Source organism: Polypterus senegalus, chromosome 10 (genome assembly GCF_016835505.1).
Source record: "Polypterus senegalus isolate Bchr_013 chromosome 10, ASM1683550v1, whole genome shotgun sequence".
In the NCBI taxonomy this organism is placed as follows: Eukaryota; Metazoa; Chordata; class Cladistia; order Polypteriformes; family Polypteridae; genus Polypterus; species Polypterus senegalus.
The window spans coordinates 3,173,546-3,199,372 of NC_053163.1; the positions used below are offsets into that span (position 1 = coordinate 3,173,546).

A 25,827-nucleotide genomic window follows, 5' to 3' on the forward strand; every position below is an offset into this window, starting at 1 on the left:
CGCAGGACACACACAAACACACCCACACACCAAGCACACACTAGGGCCAATTTAGAATCGCCAATCGCCAATCGCCAATCTTTGGACTGTGGGAGGAAACCGGAGCGCCCGGAGGAAACCCACGCAGACACGGGGAGAACATGCAAACTCCACGCAGGGAGGACCCGGGAAGCGAACCCGGGTCTCCTAACTGCGAGGCAGCAGCTACCACTGCGCCACCGTGCCGCCCGCCTTCAGAGAACCGCTAAAGTAAAAGCGCCTACATCGCCACCTGCTGGATGAAGAGATTTAACGCAGCAGCGAACTCATTCGTGCAAAGTTAATTCATTCAGTTTTTCTTTTTTCTTGCCACATATTATTATTATTATTATTATTATTATTATTTTCTATCTTCCTTTCTTATTCCGTTCTCTTCTGCTTCCGTTTGTCTTTTATTCGGTGAGTCGTGATCACCGTGCTGAGAGCGACATGTGGTTTAAATCGGCCAGACATGGAATAAAACAAAAAGTATAACAACGATCCCTGCTTGAGAATGAGACTTGGATGACAAATGTAAACTGGTGTTTCCGACGATTGTGTCACATTTCGGGAACTGAGTGCTGATTCCTTCACTTTCGTTTCTTGTAAGGTAACGCCCGTCTGCCACGTTGTTTCTTCGTTTGCCATGGCGGTAGTTCAGCTTTCCGTGTCCGCTGATCAGTATACTTGTTCGGTGTGTCTGGAGGTAATGAAGGAGCCCGTCACCATCCCGTGTGGACACAGCTACTGCATGGGCTGTATTAATGACTACTGGGACAAGTCGGAGAAGGAGGGGGCCTACAACTGTCCTCAGTGCAGGAGAGCATTTAACGTGAGACCGGAGCTCAACAGAAGCACCATATTAACGGATCTGCTAGAGAAAGTGAAAGACGTGCGAGCAGATGTGAATCTGTCCGAGAGTTACGCCGGACCTGACGATGTGTGCTGTGATGTTTGTCCAGTTAAAAAACTGAGAGCCGTGAAGACCTGCATAACCTGCTTGGTGTCCTACTGCGACATTCATCTCCAACCCCACCGGGAGTCCGGAGCCTATAAAAGACACAAACTAGAGGAGCCGACCGAAAATCTGGAAGAAAAACTCTGTGCAAAACACCAGAAAGTTCTGGAAATCTTCTGTAGGACCGACGGGACCTGCGTCTGCTTACTGTGTGTGGCGACAGAGCACAAGAGTCACGACACGGTGACACCTGAAGAGGAGAGAGCAGGAAGAGAGGTGAGAGGAGAATTAGGAATGGGGACATAAAACTGGGATAAGGAGCTGGGGTCGGGACAGTGAGGGGTCCTGGAGTTCCTTGAGGAATGAGTGCAATGTAATTCGTTTAAAACAACTTTTGTTTGCCGTCCCAGGATTCTTTTAAATATCCATCTTTACAATAGCCTAGGAAATTACTGAAAGAAAATAAGCAAACTAGGCCACAGTCACAGAGCAATCGTGCTCCTGCCTCACAGCTTGATATCTTGGACCTATTTTGTTCTCTTCACGTCCATTTGATTTTTCTCCAGGTTTTCTGTCAGTCTTTTGTGTTACTAAGATGAGTGTTTGGTCAGATGAGCAGATTGTTTTAGAAGTAAACATGTGTTGTAATGTGCGGGTGTGTGTGTGAGTTTAGGCTAATCTGTGATAGAATGTCATCCTGTCCAGGACGGGGTCCTGCATTGTGCTCAATGTGACTGTCTGGGGAATTGAAACTTTAGAACATTAGAAACATTTTGACAATTCTCTCAAAATAACAACAAATCAAGTTTTGAAAGTCCCTAAAGTCTTCCTGTCCACCACACTATATATATTTGGTCACTTATTTCAAGTGTTGGAGGTTCTCAGTGTGAAGCAAAACCTCCTAATGTTTGTGTGAAATTTACCCTTAATGAGTTCCCAACTGTGTTCCTGTGTCATCGAACTCATTTTAAAGTCACCGTCTTGATCCACTGTACTCAGGGCCGGATTAATGTGGGTGCTATTGATGCTGCAGCATTAGGCCCACTCCTGAAATAGGCCCAGATGAAAACAGACGAGAATTTTCCGGAAGTTGAACAGTTTTCCTTTGCTATATTAACCTCAAAATAATTCTTAGAATGAAATTTGGAGTCCGACTTTCGGACGTCTAGACACAGCATTACTTATTATACAGTTACTATTGTTCTTTGTGCTGTGATGTAACTATAACGTTGTTGTGTTTATTGTTAACCGAAGATTTCAAGTTAATGCTATTAATTTTACATTTAACAGTTTACTTAGTAATTTACAGTAGCTGCGTTTTTTACAATATCTTGAGGATTCGTGCCACTTTATTATTGTTCGGTAAGTGCCACATAGTAAATTTTTCACCTTGAAAGATAGTTGTACAATAAAAATTGATGGCTATTTAAATGAAATTGCGAAGTTTTGTGTATTTCATTGTTAGATGTTCTGCATTAAGTGCACTTTTCAGACAATTGCTATTGAATGTTGATGTTACATAGTTTAATGTTAATCTCGAGTTGTTACGATACTGTGTCGTTATTATTATTCATGTTCAATAAAGGCTGGCTGGTTGCATCGCAAGCAATTAAGGCTCCTTGGTCGGTCTGAGTGCGCATGTACGGTGAGTGTCGAATGCACATGCACCAATGCCGAGAAAAAATAGGCCTTTTTGGTGCTGCAGCATCAGGCCCAATTTCATTTTAATAATACCCTGACTGCACTCATTCTCTTCATCATTTTAAATACTTTAAATATGACCCCTCTTAATCTAATCCATCCATCCATTATCCCACCCGCTATATCCTAACTACAGGGTCACGGGGTCTGCTGGAGTCAATCCCAGCCAACACAGGGTGCAAGGCAGGAAACAAACCCTGGGCAGGGTGCCAACACACCGCAGACTCTTAATCTAAGTTTGCCTAAAATAAAAATGTTTAATTCCTTTAGTCTTTCATCACCTGTAGCCCTGAATCAGCGTAGTTGCTATCCTTTGGAGATTCTGTACTGTTGCTTTGTGTAACCAGGAACCCAAACTGTACACAATACTGCAGGTGAGGCCTCACTAGTGTGTTATTTAACTTCAACATAACCTCCCTTGGCTTGTACTCAACATATTATGGCACCATATAACCTAAACTTTTCCTAATCACTTCCAAACAAGCGTAGATAATGTTCAATACAACTACTAAATCCTTGTCACAACCAGTACTTTTAATTTTCAGACTTCCAATTATGCATGCAAATCTCTTTAATGAAATGATGATAATCTGCTTTATGGCAGAAACCCGGTGAAGAAACTTAATTTTGATCTACTTTGTCTTTCAGAATTGATTCACTTAATGTTATTGCTGTTATTATATCCTTCATATATCTTCTGAACTTAGTTGTCTGACAGTTTAGGAGTTAATAATTTGATTTTGCATTACATATTTAGGTAGTAAATTGATCTCTTTACTGCTCCAAAGACATAAGAACAGCAGTTATATGGTCAACATTTGAAATGTTTGTGTTGGCCATCACACTTTCATTTAGAATAAACTAAAAGATGCAAACAGAATAATTTGAGTAGTTAGTGAATAACAGACTGTGGGTGTGAATTCAGGACATTGGGACTGTTACGGTTCTCGATACACCAAAACATAAGACCCTCAAGTAAACCTTTAACAACAGCCCAGTCCATCAAGTCTACCTTACATTCAGGTCTGACGTGATCAGGTGACTTTTACCTGCTCTCTTTTTCTTCCCCATTCTCCTTCTACCCATTTCTTTTAAACAACTCATGCTAGACTCCATTTTCCGTGTCTCCTCTACTTTGTTTCCCCACAGAGTCAGTTGGAAAATAAAAAGACAGAAATGAAAAATCAAATTGAGGAGAAGGAAGAGGAATTGGAGGAGATAAAAGAGACAATAGAGAGAATTAAGGTAAGTCTTGTGTCCTGTTAAGGCATCGCAGTAGAATTGGATGAGAGAGACAAGAATTATAAAAACACTTTTTTAACATATATCTACCTATAGAGCACTAAGAAATTTAAATTTAATTTCAGATCTTTTAATAAAAATATCAATATTCATAATAACATTTTTGGCTCTTCTTGTACAATTTTAAGCACTTTGTAAAACAAAGCTGCCCCTGAGATTGTCCTTTCCACTAATTAATCTTGAACAAATAAGTTTTCCCTTTAGACATTTATACTTTGCAATCCCAGTCCTTTTCTGAGTTAATACTGTATAACAGTAGCTTTTAGTGTCTTCATGTTTTATAGCTTCACTAAAGCACATTGAGGCTAAAATGAATTTTTTGCTTTCTTCTGATCAGAGCTCTGCAGACACAGAAGTGCAGGAACACGAGGAGACCTTCAAGTCTGTACTTGAGTATGCTTTGAAGCTGAGGTCAGCAGTCACGGAGGTCATTAGAGATTATGAGAGTAAGGAACTGAGAAAGGCTGAACAGCTCATGGAGCGACTTGAGAAGGAGATTCAAGAGCTGAAGAAGAGAGACACTGAGCTGCTTGAGCTTTCACAGACAGAGGACCACATCCACTTCTTGAAGGTGAGAGGACTGATCTACAGAGCACCAGCAGGGCTGCTTAATGCATGTATTGGTCTGTCATATTCTTCTTCTGTATTTGCTCCTCTTGTAGAAGTTCCCATCTTTCTGTGATCCTCCTACTGAGGGAGATACACCTGACATCACTGTTAATAAGAATTTTCTTCCTATGAGTCTGTGCATGAATCTGTCTGCTCTGAAGAGGAGTCTTGAGGTGATCAAGGACTGGGAGATCTGTGAGGCTGGTGAGTTTGGTGCTCAAGTGGTCTTTTAAGTGATTCTTAACATGACAGCAGAAGCTAACCTGCTTATCACAAGTGCTGGAGACTCAAATTCTCCTGTTCTCTATCTTTCCCTAGGGTATGACAATTCAGGTTACCTGTTGCAGAATTTAAGGAGTAGAAATAACCTTTTAAAATGTTTACATAATCGAAATGTATGGTTTTATGTTTTAGCTTACCTGAATAAAGTCTTCCAGTATTAACGGAATCTTGACAAGCAAATGAGATCACAAAGAAGCAGTGCAAGGCTGATTGTATAGGGTGTAGCTTTGGTTTAGGTTCACCAGGTGGCGTTGTTACACATTAACCCTATGATGTGCCCTGCTGGGTTGATTTAAAGCTGCCTTCCCATTGGGATGAGCAGAAGAAGAAGCCTTGAATCTATACTAAGCCCTCACTCACTCACTCACTCACTTACTCACTCACTCACTCACTCACTACTAATTCTCCAACTTCCCGTGTAGGTAGAAGGCTGAAATTTGGCAGGCTCATTCCTTACAGCTTACTTACAAAAGTTAAGCAAGTTTCATTTCGAAATTCTACGAATAACGGTCATAACGGTCGACAACGTCCGCCATGTTGAACTTTCTTATTTATGGCCCCATCTTCACAAAATTTGGTAGGTGGCTTCCCTGCGCTAACTGAAACCAATGTACGTACTTATTTTGGTGGTATGATGCCACTGTCGGCCGCCTTATTAAACTTTCCAACGGTCTTTGTTACTTATGGGCCTATCTTCAAGAAATTTGGTACGTGGGTTCCCAACGCTAACTGAATCCTACTTATGTACATATCAGAGATGGGGGACTCGAGTCACAATTTTCAGGACTTGAGACTTGCTTGATTGAAGTAAGAAAATGACTTGACTTGACTTTGACTTGAGAGTAAGTGACTTGACTTGACTTTGACTTGAGAGTAAGTGACTTGAGACTTCAACAACAACAACAACAACATTTATTTATATAGCACATTTTCATACAAACAGTAGCTCAAAGTGCTTTACATATTAAAGAATAGAAAAATGAAAGACATAATTATAAAAAATAAATCAACATTAACATCGAATAAGAGTAAGGTTCAATGGCCAGGGGGGACAGAAAAAACAAAAAAAAACTCCAGACGGCTGGAGAAAAATAAAATCTGTAGGGATTCCAGACCATGAGACCGCCCAGTCCCCTCTGGGCATTCTACCTAACATAAATGAAACAGTCCTCTTTGGATTTAGGGTTCTCACGGAAGGGCTTGATGATGATGATGGTCACGTAGACTTCTTCCTTTTAATCCGTCCATCATTGTTGGAGCATCATGAAGCTTTGAGTAGGTGGAGGTGGCGCAGGCCACCACCACAAAGAAACCGGAAAAAGAAACAGAAAAGAGAGTAGGGGTCAGTACCGATTTTAGAGCCACCATGAATAGTTGTTATGATGAATTGAACATACAGAGTATCAGGATTAAGTTAAATTACGATTAAAATGAAGTTATAAAAGGCCATGTTAAAGTAATGTGTTTTCAGCAGTGTTTTAAAGTGCTCTACTGTATCAGCCTGGCGAATTCCTATTGGCAGGCTATTCCAGATTTTAGGTGCATAACAGCAGAAGGCCGCCTCACCACTTCTTTTAAGTTTTGTTCTTGGAATTCTAAGGAGACACTCATTTGAGGATCTGAGGTTACGATTTGGAATATAAGGTGTCAGACATTCCGATATATAAGATGGGGAGATTATTTAAGGCTTTATAAACCATAAGCAGAATTTTAAAGTCAATTCTGAATGACACAGGTAACCAGTGTAGTGACATCAAAACTGGTGTGATGTGTTCTGATTTTCTTTTCCTAGTTAGGATTCTAGCAGCTGCATTCTGCACTAGTTGCAAACGATTTATATCTTTTTGGGTAGTCCTGAGAGGAGTGCGTTACAGTAATCTAGTCGACTGAAAACAAACGCGTGAACTAATTTCTCAGCATCTTTCAGTGATAAAGAGGTCTAACTTTACTTATGTTTCTTAAGTGAAAAATGCTGTCCTAATGATCTGATTAATATGTGATTTAAAATTCAGATTACAGTCAACAATCACCCCTAAGCTTTTTACCTCCGTCTTGACTTTTAATCCTAATGTATCCAGTTTATTTCTAATAGCCTCATTGTATCCATTATTGCTGATCACTAAAATTTCAGTTTTCTCTTTATTTAACTTGAGAAAATTACTATTCATCCATTCTGAGATACTAGTCAGACATTGTGTTAGTGAATCAATAGAATCAGGGTCATCAGGTGCTATTGATAAGTACAGCTGTGTGTCATCAGCATAGCTGTGGTAGCTCACGTTGTGCCCTGAGATAATCTGACCTAACGGAAGCATGTAGATTGAGAATAACAGCGGACCCAGGATAGAGCCTTGTGGAACACCATATTGGATATCATGTGTCTTGAGTTGTAATTCCCACAACTAACAAAATATTTTCTCCCTGTCAGGTAGGATTCAAACCAATTTAAGACACTGCCAGAGAGGCCCACCCATTGACTAAGGCGATTTCTAAGAATGTTGTGATCAATGGTGTCAAATGCAGCACTCAGATCTAAGAGGATGAGAACAGATAAATGGCCTCTGTCTGCATTTACCCAAGTCATTTACTACTTTAACGAGTGCAGTTTCTGTGCTGTGATTTGTTCTAAAACCTGACTGAAATTTATCAAGAATAGCATGTTTATTTAGGTGGTCATTTAACTGCATAATGACTGCCTTCTCTAGAACTTTACTTAAGAAGGGCAAGTTAGAGATGGGTCTAAAATTTTCAAGAGCGAGGGTCAAGATTATGTTTCTTAAGTAGGGGTTTAACTACAGCAGTCTTAAGACAGTCTGGGAAGACCCCAGTATCTAGTGACAATTTACTATGTCAAGAACATTATCAATTAGCACGCCTGATACTTCTTTGAAAAACCTTGTTGGTATCGGGTCAAGGGCGAGGTGGAGGGTTTTAATTGAGATATTATTTTTGTAAATCAGGTAAATCTATCCTAGTGAAAGAGTTTAATTTGTTTATAACAGGATGTTGGGGTTTAGGGGATCCTTAGTGTTGGGGAGATATACTATGTTATTTCTAATATCATTAATTTTTGATTGAAGAATACAGCGACAGCCTCACAGGTTTCACTGGAAGCACTTAGGAGGCATTCCTTTGAGCTACCTGGGTTTAGTAGGCGATCAATTGTTGAAAATAAGACTCTAGGATTACTAGCATTGTTATTTATAATCTTGAGAAATAGCAGCGTCTCTCAAGACGGACAGTGTTATTGTATTCTGTTATTTTGACTTTTAATATTTCGTGGTGGATAGTAAGTTTACTCTTCCTCCATTGACGCTCAGCTCTACGGCATGTTCTCTTTAAATCAGACACTCTTTGGGTCTTCCATGGTATACCAATGCTAGAAGATTTTTTCACTGTCTTTTCAGGTGCAACTATGTCAACAGCAGCTCTCACTTTAGAATTAAATCTTTCCACCTTACTATTTACATTGTCCTCGCTATTATAGCTGGCACTATAAACGGACTGATTGCTTAAAATGTTTGTAAGTTTTAAAGCTGCTGCGAATCAAAGAAGCGTTTTTAACAATATGCTTCTCATGAGTGTTTTTATCATTATTTCTATATTAAAAAGTAGAAGAAAATGGTCTGATAGACCAATATCAATGATCTGTTTTATATCAACTTTCAGTCCTTTAGTAATCACTAAGTCTAATGTATGACCTGCTTTATGTGTAGGCTGATTTATGAGTTGTCTCAAATCAAAAGAATCCAGGAGGTTCATAAATTCTTTTACTTTTAGATCACACTGATTATCTATATGAAAATTAAAGTCGCCAACTATTAGGAGTGTGTCATAATTAGTAATTAAAATTGACATTAAGTCAGAGAATTCCTCAAAAAACGACGCGTTATATTTAGGAGGTCTATACACGGATAGTACTAGAACTTGAGAATCTCCATGAATAACAACGGCGAGATACTCAAAGGACTTGAACTTACCAAAACTGACATCTTTACATTTTAATCGGCTCAAGTAAATGTTAGCCAATCCGCCCCCTTTTTCCCTGGCGGTTTGAATGAGTAAAACTGTAATCCGGAGGCGCAGATTCGATTAAAACTGACGCGGCATCTGAATTCAGCCATGTTTCATTTAGTGCAATAAGATCTATTTTTTTATCACTAATAAGATCGTTGATAAAAAACGTTTTGTTAGTTAAAGCTCTGACTTAAAGACTTGACTTAAAGTGGAAGACTCGACAATGACTTGAACTTTTAAATATAATTCGTTTAATAAAATAAAATAGTTTAATAAAATAATTATGACTCAGCAGCACCATAATTGGCGCCTGCGCCCTTAACGCTGCACAACTCTTAACGTTACCAAGAAGAAGAAGAACGCTGCACAACTCAAACCGCGCCAAACATGGCAGACAATAGTCGAGCTCCTCATATAGTCACGTTTGGCTACAAGGACTTTGAACTAGACCGTACTAACAAAAAAAGATTTGCCAGATGCAGAGAATGCAACGCGAGTATCAGACACGACAACCACAACATCAAATTTCATCCGGCACTTCAAAAACCACAAGGAAAGGTAAAAAAAGTTGAATTCTTTATAGTCAATTTAATACAACGATTACTAATTAATTAAATTAATCTTTTCTGTTTGTCATAATTTGGCCTTCGTTGCATGTTTTTTTTATCAGAAATGTGATGATCATCTCATAAATAAAACACTATAACGTTACCAGTGGCGTAGCCACATTTATATGTTGAGTGCAACTTGAAATGAAAGGGCTTCTCGATATTACATGTAAACTATAATGTCTATATTAAATGTGCGCATTTTCAAGAGTTTGTATGGACTGACTGCGTGTGGTTAGTTGAATGGCAGCTCGTGTAACATTATACTGCATGAAAATCTAAGATGAAAGCGTCGATGCAATTACTTCTCCTTCAATAACTCGTTCAAAACGTTTTGGTCATACAGACAAGAATAATTTCATCGTTCGAATCGGTTACGTTAAGTGTCTACAATTTTTTTGTGTACACTCACAATAACAACAAAATGTTGTGTGCTGTATAACAATGAAACCAGTTCAAACAGAAAACAAATATATCAGATTATATATTATTTATGAAACGTGTATATTGCACGTCCACCGCAGAGATGACGATTAAGCTTCATAACTTCATCACTGGGCTATATTAACATACATTATATTTATATTCTGCTGAAATGAAAAAGATCCGTTCATTTTAATTAACGAGATTCATCACTAACGTTAGATTAAAAAGAGTGGATAAATCCCCTACTGTGCCTTATAATGGACAGCATAAGTATTAAAGCATCATATATAAAACATTTCCTCGATAATTAAGAAATTGTTTTTTTGAGGAAAACTTTTCAGGATTTCTCTCTATATAATGGATATGTATGGCACCCCGAAGTTTGAATTTCCTAAATGCAGCTTCAGAAGACTCTATAAACGATTCCAGCCGAGGAGGAGGAGTCTTATCTAGCGAAACAATCGGTTATTTTCTAAACAAATGGACAATTTATATACTTTTTAACCTCAAACGCTGGTCTTGTGTTGTCTCTGCGCAGTCTGTGTGATTCGCGTAAATACAGACTTAGATTGCAGCAAAAGTGCAGACCCAGTGTTTACACAGTTAACATGTATAGAAGCTCAAATGTCCTTTACAAAAAAAAGGTAAAAACAGCATTGCAGGATGTTTTTGACATTAAAGATATAAAAGAGATTGTTGTTTTTTGACATTTATTAACTGTATTTACCCGAATCACACAGACTGCACAGAGAGGAGACAAGACCAGCATTTGAGGCTAAAAAGTATATAAATTGTCAATTTGTTTGGAAAATAACCAATCATTTCGGGCATTCTGAAGCTTCATTTAAACTGCATTTTGGAAGTTCAAACTTCGGGGCCATACATATCCATTATATATAGACAGAAATCCTGAAATGTTTTCCTCAAAACAAAAAACAAAACAAAACAATTTCTTTATGACTGAGGAAAGAAAGACATGAACATATTGGATGACAAGGGGGTGAGCACATTATCTGTACATTGTTGTTGTCAAAGTAAACTAATCCTTTCAGATTGAATTGCATTATACATTTTAGACTGGATTTCTTAGTTTTAAACATTTTGTGTAAGCAACACAATTTTATTTTCAGATATTAATGTAGCACAGATATGCATATAATTTAAATATAGCAATGCAAATAAGATACATAATATATGTATATAAGTTCATCTTTTCTGTAAAAAATTTTCTGTGCAAAAATAAACGTATCGAAAATTTAACCTTTTGTTTTAGTACTGCAACTTGACTTGACTTGGCTTGAAACTTATCAGGACTCGACTTGACTTGCTTAGGGTGAACCCTTGACTTGACTTGACTTGCTTGATTTGTCTTAACTGTGACTTGAGACTTGACTCAAGACTTGATGGTTAACACTTGAAACTTGCTTGGACTTGATCATATGCGACTTGTCCCCATCTCTGGTACATATATACGTCCATAGCCTGCAGCTTGGTCACCGTGTGAGGTGGCGTTGGGTCCCCCATCCCAATGCCTCCCACGTTGTTTGCTGCCTGCCTATGTAAGGCCGTCCGTCGCTCCGGTCTCTCCATTCCCTTCCTTGCTTCGCCACGGGATTCACGTCTCCCTGCTGATAACTACAGCCTTTTTATTTAATCCATGGCTTCTCCGCTGTTTTATTGTTCGTTTATTACGATTATAGTTATTGTGTAGTATTTTAGACTTACTTTACATTGTTCAGGTCCCCATTTCCTTTATCGTTCCAACTGTACCCCCATTAACATGTCTATCGAGGTGATCACCATCGATCAAAGAACTGTCACTTACCGAGTGGTTTCCATGCCCGGAGAGGGCACCTGCCTTTTCCATTCTCTGTGTTACATATTGCACGGCCATATCAGGCTCACTCTTGATATCCATTGTGTCTTATGTATTGAATGACTGACAGGTTCAAGGTGTGGACTGATGACGTACAGGAGATAATTAGACTACACAGGAGCACTAGAAGAGTGAAATGCTTAAGCCCTTCACCTATGGATCTGCATGTGAGTTGATGGCTGCCGCTGAATTGTTTGGTTGTCGCTTTCAAGTGTACCGAAATGGCCAAATATTTTACACCTTTCGACAACCGCCAATGCCTCTTAAACATCTTAGACTCACAGGTGACGATTTCAGTAGTGGACACTTTGATGTTTATGAATGTTTAAACTCTCAAAAGCTGGATGTGAAGTTATCAATAAAACTGGTTGTGTGCTTACAACGCCTGACAGATGCCGAATGTCACTTCAACACAAGTCCTACAAATACTGTCGTCATTGAAACAAACCATGAAACTCAAACCGATTATGACAGCAGCAATCCAAGCTGTGAGATTTGAGACAAGATTACTGTTCACATGGCCGACTGTACGTTACATGCTCAGAGTAAGCTCAGCGCACAGCTTGGTCAGATTACAACCAGAGGGCCGAACTGACAATGTGATATACAAAGAGATCTTTAACAGATAATTATTGATATATTTTCCCACAGTTTAAAAAGGTTTACTTTTTTTCTTAATAAAAATTTTAAGGCAGTACTTCGCCGCTGCGAAGTGTGGGTATTTTGCTAGTTTGTTAAAAATTCCGTGACAGTTCTGGGTCTGAAAGATCAACTTGCAATGGCACTCATTAAGATAAGTCAAGTCAAGTCAAGTTGGGGAGCCTGCACTGGTACATTGCATTGCCGCACCCACTACACGACAAAACAACTCGGGATCCCGGTTTGCAACCCTCCAGGCAGACATGCTGCCCCGTCCCGCCCTCTGGAAATGACCCTCTGTCTACTGCAGGTGTTATGTGGGCAACCCCTTGGCCTGGTCCAGCCACTTGGGTCCCCAACAATGAGGATCTTACAAGCTGGATCACCCTCTGGGAAACGCGCCACATGGCCGTAGTGCTGTAACTGACGCTCCCTCATATGCAGGTCATATGCCTCATTCGGGACTCCATGAGCAACACGAAGTCAGACCAACGGTACCCAAGGATTTTCTAGGGGAGACACAGTACCAAAGGAGTCCAGTCTTCATCTCAGGTCACTGGATAGCGTCCATGTCTCGCAACCATATAAGACAGGAACCACCAGGACTCTAAAAACTTGGACCTTTGTCCTTTTGCATGGATATCAGGAGCGCCACACACCTCTTTCCAGTGACCTCATGACCCCCTATGCTCTCCCAATCTGACTACTGACTTCATATGAAGAGTCACCAGAGACATGAATGTCACTGCCGAGGTAAGTAAACCTCTCGAAGAGGTCGACACTCTGTCTGCAGACAGACACACAGCTGATGGCCATGACCAAGAGGTCATTGAGGCCTGGCTCTTTGATTTTTATCAGGACACTGATCAGAGCCTCCATTGATTCTGTGAAGATCACAGCATCGTCAGCAAAGTCAAGATCAGTGAATCTCTCATCACCAACAGATGCCCCACAGCCGCTGGACCGCACGACCCTGCCCAATACCCAGTCCATACAAGCATTGAACAGAGTAGGAGCAGAACACCCCGCTGACAAACCCCAGAATCAAGTGGGAAAAATGCAGAGGGTCTGCCTCCACTCTGCACAGCACTCACAGTACCAGTGTAAAGACCAGCCATGACATCCAGCAACCTCAGGGGGATCCTGCAAACCCTCAAGATGTCCCACAGGGCAGCTCGATCAACTGAGTTGAACGCGTTGCGAAAATCGACAAAGACTGCAAAGAAACTCTGCTGATATTTGCAGTTGCACTCTATGAGAACCCTCAGTGCCAGGATGCGGTCGATGGTCGACTTCTTAGGTGTAAAACCAGACTGTTCCGGTCACTGGTAGGTGAGCAAGTGATCACGGATCCTATTGAGGATTGTCCTAGTGAGGACCTTATCTGGCACCAAGAGCAGTGTTACCCCCTGTAGTTACTGCAATCCAGGCGATCACCCTTCCCTTTCCAGATAGATTATTAAGATAAGGTACTATATAAACTTTAACTGACATGTTTTTCTCAGTCATTCAGTCACTGTGTCCTTCACACTTCTATTGGTCTGCTTTGGTTAATAAGCCTTTTAATGTTTTGAATTTCAGAATGTATTATTACAATTGTAAAAACCTGGGCTCAGACTTACAAACATTGAATATGCACAGAAAGGGGCTTGAAAAGTGCCTATGCAGCTTTACACACACAGTCTGGATTTATAAAGAGAACCCTGATGAGAAAGCCTGCGTATATTTACAGCAACTCTGAACCCCTAGTATGCAAAATTTTTGAGAAACTAGGAAACCTTCATTGAATAGGAAAATGCACCATAAACAGCTACATACGAGTTAAAATGCGCATTGATGGTACAAACATATTAAATATGAACAGTGATGAATATGATGCATTGACTACTTTAGTTCCCTTTTAAGAGTTCCAATGTTTATGTATTGGCACTGAAAAAAACTATTTTGGCTTTTTGTCAGTTAGGATTAGAAACCAAAATGTAGTACAGACCCAGATGTGATTCACACCCTGAAAACACAAACCTCTTAATCTCATGTCTTGTAGCCTATTCATAGTATAAAGGCTCGACACAACATGGCTTATTTGGTGCTGCTTGAAAACTTTGAAAATGGTCATATATGAAGGGAACAAGATGATTTTTTTTTTTTTACCCATGTCTTATGAATGGATTTAGACTTTCAGCAGCCATACTGTTGGAACTGCAGTGTGTGCTGAGTTGGTTCCAGTTTCAGTCTGCACAGGTTTCTATATAAGTTTGAACAGTGGTTGGCTTTCTGGTTAATGACATATAGCAGAGATAACTGACCAGCAGGTCAGGAATATCTCAGTCAAGCTCCATCTCTGTTGTGCCTGCTGTACTGGAATCCATAAACTACTGAGGCACTACATTGAGTTTCTCCATAGTTTGGTTGCACATGTAAATACTTAAAAGCCATTTGCAGCCATGTCTGGTTCTCCTATTGTAGTTTTAGCATGTGACTACACCCATATTGCAATAAGGGCATCCAACAAGAATGACATGACTTTTGTTAACGATGAGCAGTAACGTTCCATTAATACACAAGTTATCAGAGATATCAAGACTGACAAAAGTTGTGATTTGGTGGCCTGTATTAACTCGTGATTTATTTATTTTGAGGCAGAGTATCGGTGAGCAGAGGACTGACTGTAGTTGGTGTATGTGGTGGCTGATTTTGGGTAAGGTAACTGGATGAACCCTCAGTGTTTCATGTGGCCCGCACTAACCATTGTAACCACAGTCATTTCATTAAATGTGCCAGGTGATTGTGGCTACTCGCTGCAATACTGGCCCCTTATGCCTTTCTCCCAGAGTGCAGAGGAGAGGTGCTGTAATGACGTGTGGAAAACACCATGGGACTCTTTTCCTCTAATGCAGATGTCAGTGTCTGAAAGTGTATGGAAGGCTGCTTTATTAGCCAATGAGGATCTGCAGGCATTGTCACTGCATATGTACAAGTTTCATCAACATATTCCATACAGGGGTGTTTCAGGGTTTTAACCGATTAGGGTTCAAGGGGCATTCACGAACGCACATTTCCAAGATGATTGTGATTTCTAAAGGTAAATTGCATAGAAATGTGTCACATTTTTTGGCATATGTATTTTACTGTTTTTTTGGTGTAGGTATATTTCCATGCTTGAATCTATGCAATGTTTTATAAATAAGACTCATGGGGCCACTAAGTAAGATCATCAAGATGATTAGGTGGGAAAAAAAAAGTTTAAGGAACAATCTGTGAAACATTGTGTTTGTCATTCACTATGGCAAATACCCTAAAATACACTGGTCTGTCTTCTAATATCTTTCTTCAACATCTTAAAGTAGCTTTTTAACATTTCTTATTCAAAATTTGACAATTTTGAATTAAATTAACTCTTTGTTTTTAGAGGGAAAAAAAAGAAAAAAATCACGAAAAGCATTCCCATGCTGGATTACATGTAGCTCTGTGGTCTCTCTGAACTTGTGCTGCCACTTGCCATTGCTGTCATTACAAAACGGCTTCACTTAATTATACAAGTTAACTGTGGCAAATAAATGTATACCACGATTGTGGGGAAAAATACTGAATTTATATGTTAAATTATCTTCACATTCATCATTACCCATATCCTCGAATGTCTAACATGACATTTACCTTCAGAAATTCTAATCAAATCACTTTATTGACACCTTTCTGTATATTGCAGACCTGACTGAGGTCGCTGTGTCTCCTTTTTTGACAGCTGTAGATGTTTGTCTTCCTTTAACAGTCAATGTCCAATGGGTCCAGTCATGCAGGGGTGCCCTGGTCTGTGGAGGAGATCTGTGTACCTGTAAAGAAAACTTTCACTCCTAATGTTCCCCTTTAGTTCAAACCTTATTTTCAAATAGTTAAATACTCTTTGGGTTGTATTTGATTACCAGCTTCTCTTTTCTTTTAATTGTTGTCATTTAACACATTTATATTTTTACCACCTTTTCTATTGTTCTTCATTGTACAATGAAGTCAATCAAAGTGCCCAACATTCTTTATTGTTAGACTCAAAATGCCCCTGCACCTCATCATCATTATCATCTAATGATAAGCTAAAAGAAATTACTGCAAAAAAGACCTGATGTAAAGTCTGTTTAAATTTAATAAAGTGTCATTGTACATGTGTCTGACTGATGGTAAGTGGTGCTTCTGCTGCCAGGTATAAATAGAGTTGAGGTTTCACATTATGTGAGCACAGAAAGAGGACTAGAGAGTCCATCAGGTGAGCTGATATGTGCTTTGTAATGAATTCAGATTAAGTTCTTTATTTTGGAATATTTCACAAGGACTCAGTACACTGATATGACAATACAACTGTGGCTACTACTACAGCCTAACAGCTAGACATGAAGAAATACTAGAAAGAGATTAGCAACATGATTAACAAAACAGAGGTTAAGTGTTTAAAAATATTTAAATAATAAAAGAAAATAACTGACATAAACATTTCCTCTCATTTATAAAATAAATGGCCCCCACACCCCTGACACTCAGCACTTTGATGGTAGATCATTTCATTTTATTGATTTCAAATTGACTCATGAGGTCAGTGACATCACAACAGACATGTAACACTCAGATGTTTATAGCGGTCCTAAATTCTTTATGCTTGACACTCTGCTTCTCTCAAGTGCCATGTGTCACAAAAACAGATAATTTCTTCACTCTTTTTTTTCTCTCCATTCAAACTCCTGGCCATTCACCATGGAAGACGACTTTGAGACCATACAATCTTATGACTCTGACAGTTCTGACATCTTTGAGTAAGCTGTGTGCCAAGAGGCTCTGAGTGGGACTCACTGTTACTGGGAGATCGAGTGGAGTGGAGACAAGATTGACAAGTGAGTGACATATAAAGGAACTGAAAAGGAAAGGAAAGGATGACAAATATTGGATGCAATGGCAAGTCCTGGAGTTTGTACAACAGTGATTCCAGTTTCTGTGTGTGGCACAATAACAACAGTGCTCAAATCCGCACTCCCTCCAGTCACAGAATAGGTGTCTATCTGGACTATCCTGCTGGCTCTGTCTCCTTTTATAGCATCTAAGATATAATAACCCTTCTGCACAAGTTTAATACCTTCTTCACTGAGACTCTTTATCTGGCATTTGCTGTTGGATGGGAATCCAGTGTGACAATCTGCCCTTTAAGCTCTTCTGACCAGTGACCGGTGTGGTGTGCAGGTCACCTCATGTCTTCTGTCACACAGGTTGTCTTAATGTTTTAGACAGAGGATGAAAATTCCTGGCTGTTACATTGAGTTTCATTTCTGATTTCATTCCAGAGTAAATGGAAGAAGTTTAGGTGGTAGCACACACAGCTGATTAAAGTCATGTTTATGCCATATAGGTTTATATAGGTGTATATACAGAAGGTTTAAGTTTCAGTTTAACTATGAAAAGCTTGTAATTTGAATAAAAGGAAAACACAAAGAAATAAAAATCAAAAGGATAAATGAATGAAGAGGAAAACATAGACTACAGTGAGACCTGCAGTAATGACTGTATGGTGGGGAATGAAGACACTTCAGTGACAGAGTGACAGACAGGTGGTGTCACACACTGGGTTTTTAGAGGAGCTCACAGGTTAGGTGGACTCAGCAGGGATTTATGGATTTTGAAGCTCTGGAAGCGACCAGCAGAAGCCTCAGAGTGGTGGAGGGAAATTAAAGGACAACTTTATAGCATCCAGTCAAGAACAAGAACAGAGAAAATGAAGAATGGCTGAAGGATAAGTGCAGCTCTGAAACAAAGGCTCCTTGGTGTGGACATTAAAAGTTTTGGGTGGGTTTTGAAGGAAATGTTTAGGATTTAAAAAATGGGAAATATGAAATTTGCTGTAATGTATTTAATAATTTTTAGGAATTGTGTTTGAGTAAGTTTTGTGGTGGTTAAAGATGTTCAACATTAAAGAAGCTATATAATAAATACTGACTGAGTGATTGCACAGGATTTGTATACTTCATACTCATCCTGATTCTGTACTAAGATGACTTGTGATCATGGCCTGGATTAATTAAATGATAAGAATTGATAATGAAACATTTTATCAAATTGCATTGGGGAGAAAAAAGTGCTTTTTAGTGTTTGTTAAATAAGACTTGTACATTAATTTGTTTGGATAATAAGATTATTTACATAAGATGCAGATTTTAAATGAATAAACTGGAAAAGCTAACAATTGTTTCTGATTGTATGATGTGGGACAGAAAGCAGCACGGGATGACGAATCATAGGAATGACAAGATGTGTTTCAAGAGACTGGGAATACTGGGATGCATGAAGATAAATTGATGAATGCTGGGAGATTAGTATATGTAAAAGCAAATACTAAAAATGTTACAATTACATTGTACAAGATTTAAGCTGAGAAAAAGTAAGTCATGGATGTATGCTTGTATGAAATTGGTGCATGTTATTTACCATAGTTAGCTAAAAGTCGCATAAATGACAGTTAACAAGACAATTGGACATGATCAGTTGTCTGAGTTTAGCTGATGAAATCTTTTCATAATCAGCCACCATGGCACTAAATAAAAGGAAAAATTATAAAGAGCATTGTCAGAGAAATCACAAGAGGAGAAGAGAGAAGAAGCATGACGTCTGACCTAAGAAGACAAAGAGTGCAGTAACATAAAGACAAATGATCTTCTGTGTGACTTTGATTTGAATTGTTCAGGATGTATATTTTCATTCATTATTTTATCTAACATTTTGCTATTTGTCTGGTTGTTCTGCAAATAAACTTAAGTTTAGACTGAAATAAAGTTTGGGTATTATCTCAATGGAATTATCTTGTTGTTTATTGACACAAGGAATCTAACCAAGTTAAAAAAAAAAGTATTCAGATGTGCAGTAGTGTAATGAGATGTATTTTTCAGGTTAAATCCTCTCAGAGGTAGTGAACTTGGAGCAGGATGTGTTTTATGGTCCTTGCAGGTCTCCTGGCCTTTTTTTAGGGTATTCAGAAGTTCAGCTCTTGCAGTGGAGAAAACTGAGAGGATTTGGCCTCAGCCATTGTTAAGGTTATGTCAGAGGTTTAGTGCTGAATCCTTTTCTAAGGGTAGCCAGCCGAGTGAATGTGAACACTAAACATGTCTACTGTAATGCTGTCAGGTCAACAGACATTTATGCACATTCAATTTTCTTTCCTTTTAGCTTTAAACATTAAGGTTTTTTAGGTAGTTCACTGTCACAGCATGTCTTCCCACAATATCCCTAACTGTTTTATCAATACACATCAGACCTAAGCAACTACTCAACTTGAACATGTTTAAGAGAATCAGAAATCAGCAGTAAATGAAAATACAAACAGGTGTGGGTGGCACGGTGGTGCGGTGGTGCAGTGGTAGCGCTGCTGCCTCGAAGTTAGGAGACCTGGGTTCACTTCACAGGTCCTACCTACGTGGATTGTGCATGTTCTCCCAGTGTCTGCATGGATTTCCTCTTACAGTCCAAAGACATGCAGGTTGGGTTCATTGGCGATCCTAAATTGTCCCGTGTGTGTGTCCTGCGGTGGATTGGCGTCCTGCCCGGGATATGCTGCTGCCTTGCACCCTGTGCTGGCTGGGACTGGCTCCAGCAGACCCTGTGACCCTGTGTTAGGATATAGCGTGTTGGACACTGACTGACTGACTGTCCACTTTAATGTCGTAGTTAACTCATGAAGACCAAATTTCAATTTTAATCTCAGAATTTCTACTTTAATCACATAGTATATTCCATCATTAAAGTGTTTAATTGACCAGAATTTCTCAAAAAATCTCTTTTATATCTAAAGTAGAATGTCAAAAGCTTTGTATTCTAAGTCACTACACATGTTGAAAATCCTGGTTCTTTAATGGCCTTTCATGGTTCTTTACTGAGTTGTGTGGTTCCTCATAGACTTCATTGCTTGACCATTCTGGGAAGAGTTCTTTGCAATGTTCTATGACATTGGTTCTTTGTGATTTGAAAAACCTCTGGATATATAGGAAAATAACTACAAGTTTTAATGTGTGCTAGGCTATTCCCAGTATGACACTAACAGATGAAGAAGACCTTGACATAGCCTGAGTCATTGTATGCTCTGAGGATAGGGATCTGCATTGAAAATCAAAAGGTTGCCGGTTAAAATCCCGTAAATGCCAAAAAGGGACTCTGCTCTGTTGGGCCTTTGAGCAAGGTCCTTAACCTGTAATTGCTGAGCGCTTTGAGTATTGAGAAAGGTGCTATATACTGTAAATGCAAAGAAAGAATTATTATGCAGCGAGAGTCATTTTAAAATCCTGAACCATTGTTAATGTTCAAATCTGTTACCATCTATTTATGAATATTTACTGTATGGAATCTATAATCTGTGGCATGCACCCTTGCTGAAAATGTCTGCTACTGTGAATAGTTAAGTGAGTAGAAGATGAGCACATCCCCAAGGCAAGGGTGCCCAAACTTTTGCATGCCGCTGTAAATAAAAGGGTCTTTCTGAAACCTTCATCTTTGGGTCTTTTGGGAACCAACATTAGTTCCCCTATGATATCGCTCTGAAGAACCACTCGGGCACCTTCATTTTTAAGAGTTCACTAGCTTCTTAAATGGACTTCTTCTTGCGCTGAGAAGAGCCACAGGTAGCAATCATCACCCAGAGCACATTAACTTCATGATATAAGAGATGTCTCAACATTTAGAATCCTAAGATTTATACCTGACTAGCAAAATAGCCGCGCTTCGCAGCGGAGAAGTAGTGTGTTAAAGAAGTTATGAAAAAGAAAAGCAAACATTTTAAAAATAACGTAAGATGATTGTTAATGTAATTGTTTTGTTATTGATATGAGTGTTGTTGTCATATCTATCTATTTATATATACATATATATATTTATATATATCTATATATATATATATATATATATATATATATATATATATATATATATAGCAAAATACCTGCGATTGGCAGCGAGAAGTAAAAGAAAAGGAAACATTTTAATAATAACGTAACATGATTGACAATGTAATTGTTTTGTAATTTTCATGAGTGTTATATATACACACACAGACACATATATAAATATATATATATATATACATCTATACACATATATATACAGTTATATATATATACATATACACACATACATATATATACACACACATATATACATACTGTATATACACATATACAAATCTACATATATATATCCACATATATATATATATTAGGGGTGGGACTCGATTAAAAAATTAATCCAATTAATTAGAGGCTGTGTAAGAATTAATCTTGATTAATCGTATGTAATCGCACACGTAAATTTGCCCCAAATCGCAAATGTTTTTTTTAATTTAAAAGTGTTTTAGTGGGCGACAGAATCAAATAATAGACATGTACATGAATATTGTAAACTGAAGCTGTTTTAATTTCTGAAAAAAAGCCTTTAAACTGCATTTGAATTCAAAACAGAAACAAAAATATCATCCCTGGTTAAAATTGGGCAGACTTAAAAATAAAGTGGTAGTTTAAGTACTTTAAGTAGATTTTCAGAATAGTATTGTCTTTAAATAATAATAACCAAAATTTCAACATAAAGTGCAGTTTTTCTTCTTAAAAAAATAAGTTAGAAACATAAAAGGTAATTTGACCAGCTTACTCTTTAAACTCTGAGTAACATTAGCCAAAATTATTTTGTACATTAGGCTAAAACAGTGTGATCATTGAACATTTTGTAATTAGATGTATTTATAATTACTGACGGTCACGGAAGTCCAATGATCCCCAGTAAGAGCCACAAAGTCCGCTTTCTGTAATGCATCTAATTTTGCTTGCTTTTCAGTGTCACAAAACCACACTTTTATCAAGGCTTCGCTCGGGAAGTCGAAATGATCAGTCGTAAGAACGCGCTTTATTCCGACTCTAACATTTTTGTAGCTGTGATGTGTGCATCAATGTAATGGATGTACCAGGAAATCATGCATTGACAAAAGTTCCCGTTTGCTTGGAATTGAAAGTGTGATTAAATCGTTATTTTTTAACGCGTTATGGAGTACATGCATCGAAGCTTCTCAGCTGTGCTTGTGCTAATAAAGGGAAACATTTTAAAAATAACGTAACATGATTCTGCGTTAACCGAATATTTTTTCATACGTCCCAAACCAAGGAGATGCGAAGGTAAAATGAATCGGGTAGCACGCGTACATAGTCAGTACACCCCCTCTCGGGAATCGAACCTCGAATGTCGGCATTAGAGGCTTAAGACTCTACAATTAGCCACAGCGTGTGGCTTGTTTATGCGAGTATGTACTGTAGATCGGGTATATATATACATTTATATATATACCCGCGTATCGCAGTGGAGAAGTAGAAGTTATGAAAAAGGGAACATTTTAAAAATAACGTAACATGACTGTCAATATACAGTATTTGTTTTGTGAGTGTTGCTGTCATCAAGGATTTGATTATCATTATTTCTTTCAATCAGGTTCGTATTTGTAGGATGTGTTGTGTTCAAGTTACATTCCGTGTTTGTCAATCGTTGTAAAGATGACAGGTTTCATTCATCGATTCGTTTCTTACTGCATCAATAAACAGCTCGTCTTCTTCTTTATCTGAGACCTGACACACTGCATGCACGGGTTTTTTACACTGTCTTCCTTTAGCGGGACATTGACTTTTCCAACGTGTGCTTTGTTTCCGCAGTAGCTGCACTTATGAATATGATTCTATGTATGAGACGCTTCATATTTTTTGCTGCCTTCTTAATTGTGAAATTCAGTTTTTGTTCAGTGGTCTTTGGAACTGTTGCTTTTTATCTGTGCACTGCATCAGTTCACGTGAGCCACTCGGTGTACATGCATCGAAGGTTCCCAGCTGTGCTGGTGCCATCTCGTGCTATGTCCATGGCTGTATTTAATGTTACCTTAGTCCTGGCACTTAAAACTTTCTCTCGCAGTTTCGCTGAGTTTGTGTCAAACACCACCCTGACCATCTCATCTTCCTCTCCATAAGCACAGTCCTTAACCCATGAATATTTACCCGTGGCAGTTTGCTATTGGATTGCTGCTGACGGACGGCCTTATATGGGCAGGCACTAAATTACAAACGCCAGCGGCAGCCTGTCTATGAACTTAATTTAAAGTGTAGGTTTACATCGTGCTTTGTTTCCGAAGTAGCAGAACTCATGAATATGGTTGTATATGTCACTCGCTCGCTTCTTATTGTTTCGCTGCCTTCTCAATTATATAATGCATGTTTTCTTAAGCGCTTTTTTGAGGTCTTCCTGGTTTTCTATGTACTGCGTGATTACGTGGGAGGCGTGATGATGTCACACGAAACTCCGCCCACGGCGTTGAAGCTCATCTCCATTACAGTAAATGGAGAAAAACTGCTTCCAGTTATGACCATTACGCGTAGAATTTCGATATAAAACCTGCCCAACTTTTGTAAGGAAGCTGTAAGGAACGAACCTGCCAAATTTCAGCCTTCTACCTACACGGGAAGTTGGAGAATTAGTGATGAGTCAGTGAGTGAGTGAGTCAGTGAGTCAGTGAGTGAGTGAGTGAGGGCTTTGCCTTTTATTAGTATAGATATCATGATGCATTTAAAGCAGATGTGTTTCATATTACAGATAAATTGTTCATTTAAATAATTTATACTGTTAATATTTAAACATGTGGGTGGTATGGTGGGACAGCATTAGCTCTTGTTCCTCGTAGTAAGGTGATCATGTCTCAGCTGTTCCCTGACTAGATGTTCATCCCCAGCTTCACCAGGAGTCTGAAGCCTGTTAAAGACACAAACCTGAGGATCTGACCGAAAATCTCAAAGAGAAACTCTTTTCAAAACACCAGAAAGTTCTAGAAATTTTCTGTAGGACCAATGGGACCTGTGTCTGCTTACTATGGATGGTGACTGGTCAAAAAAGTCACAACACACTGACACCTGAAGAGGAAAGAGCAGGATGACAGATGAGGAGAGAATTAGGAATGGAGACTGAAAACTGGGAAAAGGAGCTGAGGTGAGGACAATCAGGTGCCCTGGGGTTCTTTGAGAAATGAGTGCGATAAAATTATTTTACAGAGAATGTTGTTTGCTGTACCAATATTTTTCTAAATATTCAGCTTTACAATAGCCAGTGAAATTACTGAAAGAAAACTGGGTACAGTCACAGAGAAGTCAGTGCTTCTGCCTCTCAACTTGATATCTTAGTTTCACTTTGTTCTTTTGAGTTTTCCCCAGGAACTTTGACTTTCTTTAGTATAATAAAGATATGTGCTTGATTATATCAGTAACAAATTTAGCGATGAACTGTGTATACTTTGTGTGTGTGTACATGTGTAAGTGAGAGTGGTCTCTGTGATAAACTGAAGTCTTGTTTTCAGCCTTTTACCCCATCCTGGTGGGATAGCCTCTGGAAAATATGAAATGGAGTGAAATGACCAACATCCTGAACTCTGTCCATTGAGGGCTACAGTGCCTGTACAGCCCTCAAATGTTCCTGACTCTTACATCATGTATGCATTTTTCATTTTAGTCAGGCCCAGCGGTTAGAATTGCTGTTTCACTCCAGACAACTGGGTTCAAACCCCAGACTTGTTACTGTTTCTGCTGTATTTCATTGTTCTTCCAGTATTTGTTTGGGTTTTTCTCTAATTTCCCAACTGAGATCCCACATTCCCATGTGTTAGGTGAATTTACACCTCAAAACTGTCACTTTATGGATGTGTACCCTGCCATCTCCAGCTTTCTGTGACCCAGTAATTAATTTAAGTCTGGGGTGTCAAATTCAGTTTTACTGAGGGACAAAAAATAACTTTATATCCCCCCAATGCAAAACAATACTTTTACTTTACAAACCAGACACAAGGGTACCTCTCTGTTCATCACCATTGTATGTTCTGCCACCCATCTTCCTTCAAACTCTTTTATGTCTATTTACTTTTGTATTATTGGATATTACAGTGCATTAGAAAAGCTAACAGCAACCATAGGAGTGAGATCAGCAAAGAGTGAAAAAAATTCCATCAGCACATAAAGTTGAATGAGAACGGTAGTCAGGACAAAAGCAAGAATTTGTAGCTAAAGGAAAGTACTTTATATCCATTTAAACCTGTATTAACATGTGTCCCCTTAACACGATGGATGCCAACTTGCTGGTAAAAGATCACATACACAAAATGCATTTGGAGTTTGGTCAGGAATCAATAGTAGCTACGTTTCAAGTCAGCAGGAAAGAAAAGAATCGCATAAGGTGGAGGCTTCATTCATTGAAACAACTGAGCAACTTTAAAAAGTGAGCATAGTGTGTAAAGTCAAGCTGCCATTTGCTTTATGAGATAGTCATTATGCTAAAAGGTTAAAGTTCTTTATGGCAGTGTGGCCACACTC

General features: G+C 38.8%; 1 protein-coding gene across 1 annotated transcript; it reads left to right on the forward strand.

Moving 5' to 3' along the window:
* Positions 1-357: 357 nt before the first annotated feature.
* Positions 358-19,006, forward strand: LOC120536509 (E3 ubiquitin/ISG15 ligase TRIM25-like). Its single transcript, XM_039764903.1, has 5 exons — positions 358-1,252; positions 3,827-3,922; positions 4,317-4,550; positions 4,642-4,792; positions 17,184-19,006. Exons 1-5 carry the CDS (start codon positions 665-667, stop codon positions 17,237-17,239), a joined length of 1,125 nt encoding a protein of 374 aa, XP_039620837.1. The 5' UTR covers positions 358-664; the 3' UTR covers positions 17,240-19,006.
* Positions 19,007-25,827: the final 6,821 nt, after the last annotated feature.

Coding starts and splice junctions, on each gene's coding strand:
- LOC120536509 (XM_039764903.1), top strand. CDS start 665: ATGGCGGTAGTTCAGCTTTCCGTGTCCGCTGATCAGTATACTTGTTCG. Junction 1,253..3,826: donor AGGAGAGAGCAGGAAGAGAG/GTGAGAGGAGAA, acceptor GTTTCCCCACAG/AGTCAGTTGGAAAATAAAAA. Junction 4,551..4,641: donor ACCACATCCACTTCTTGAAG/GTGAGAGGACTG, acceptor CTCCTCTTGTAG/AAGTTCCCATCTTTCTGTGA.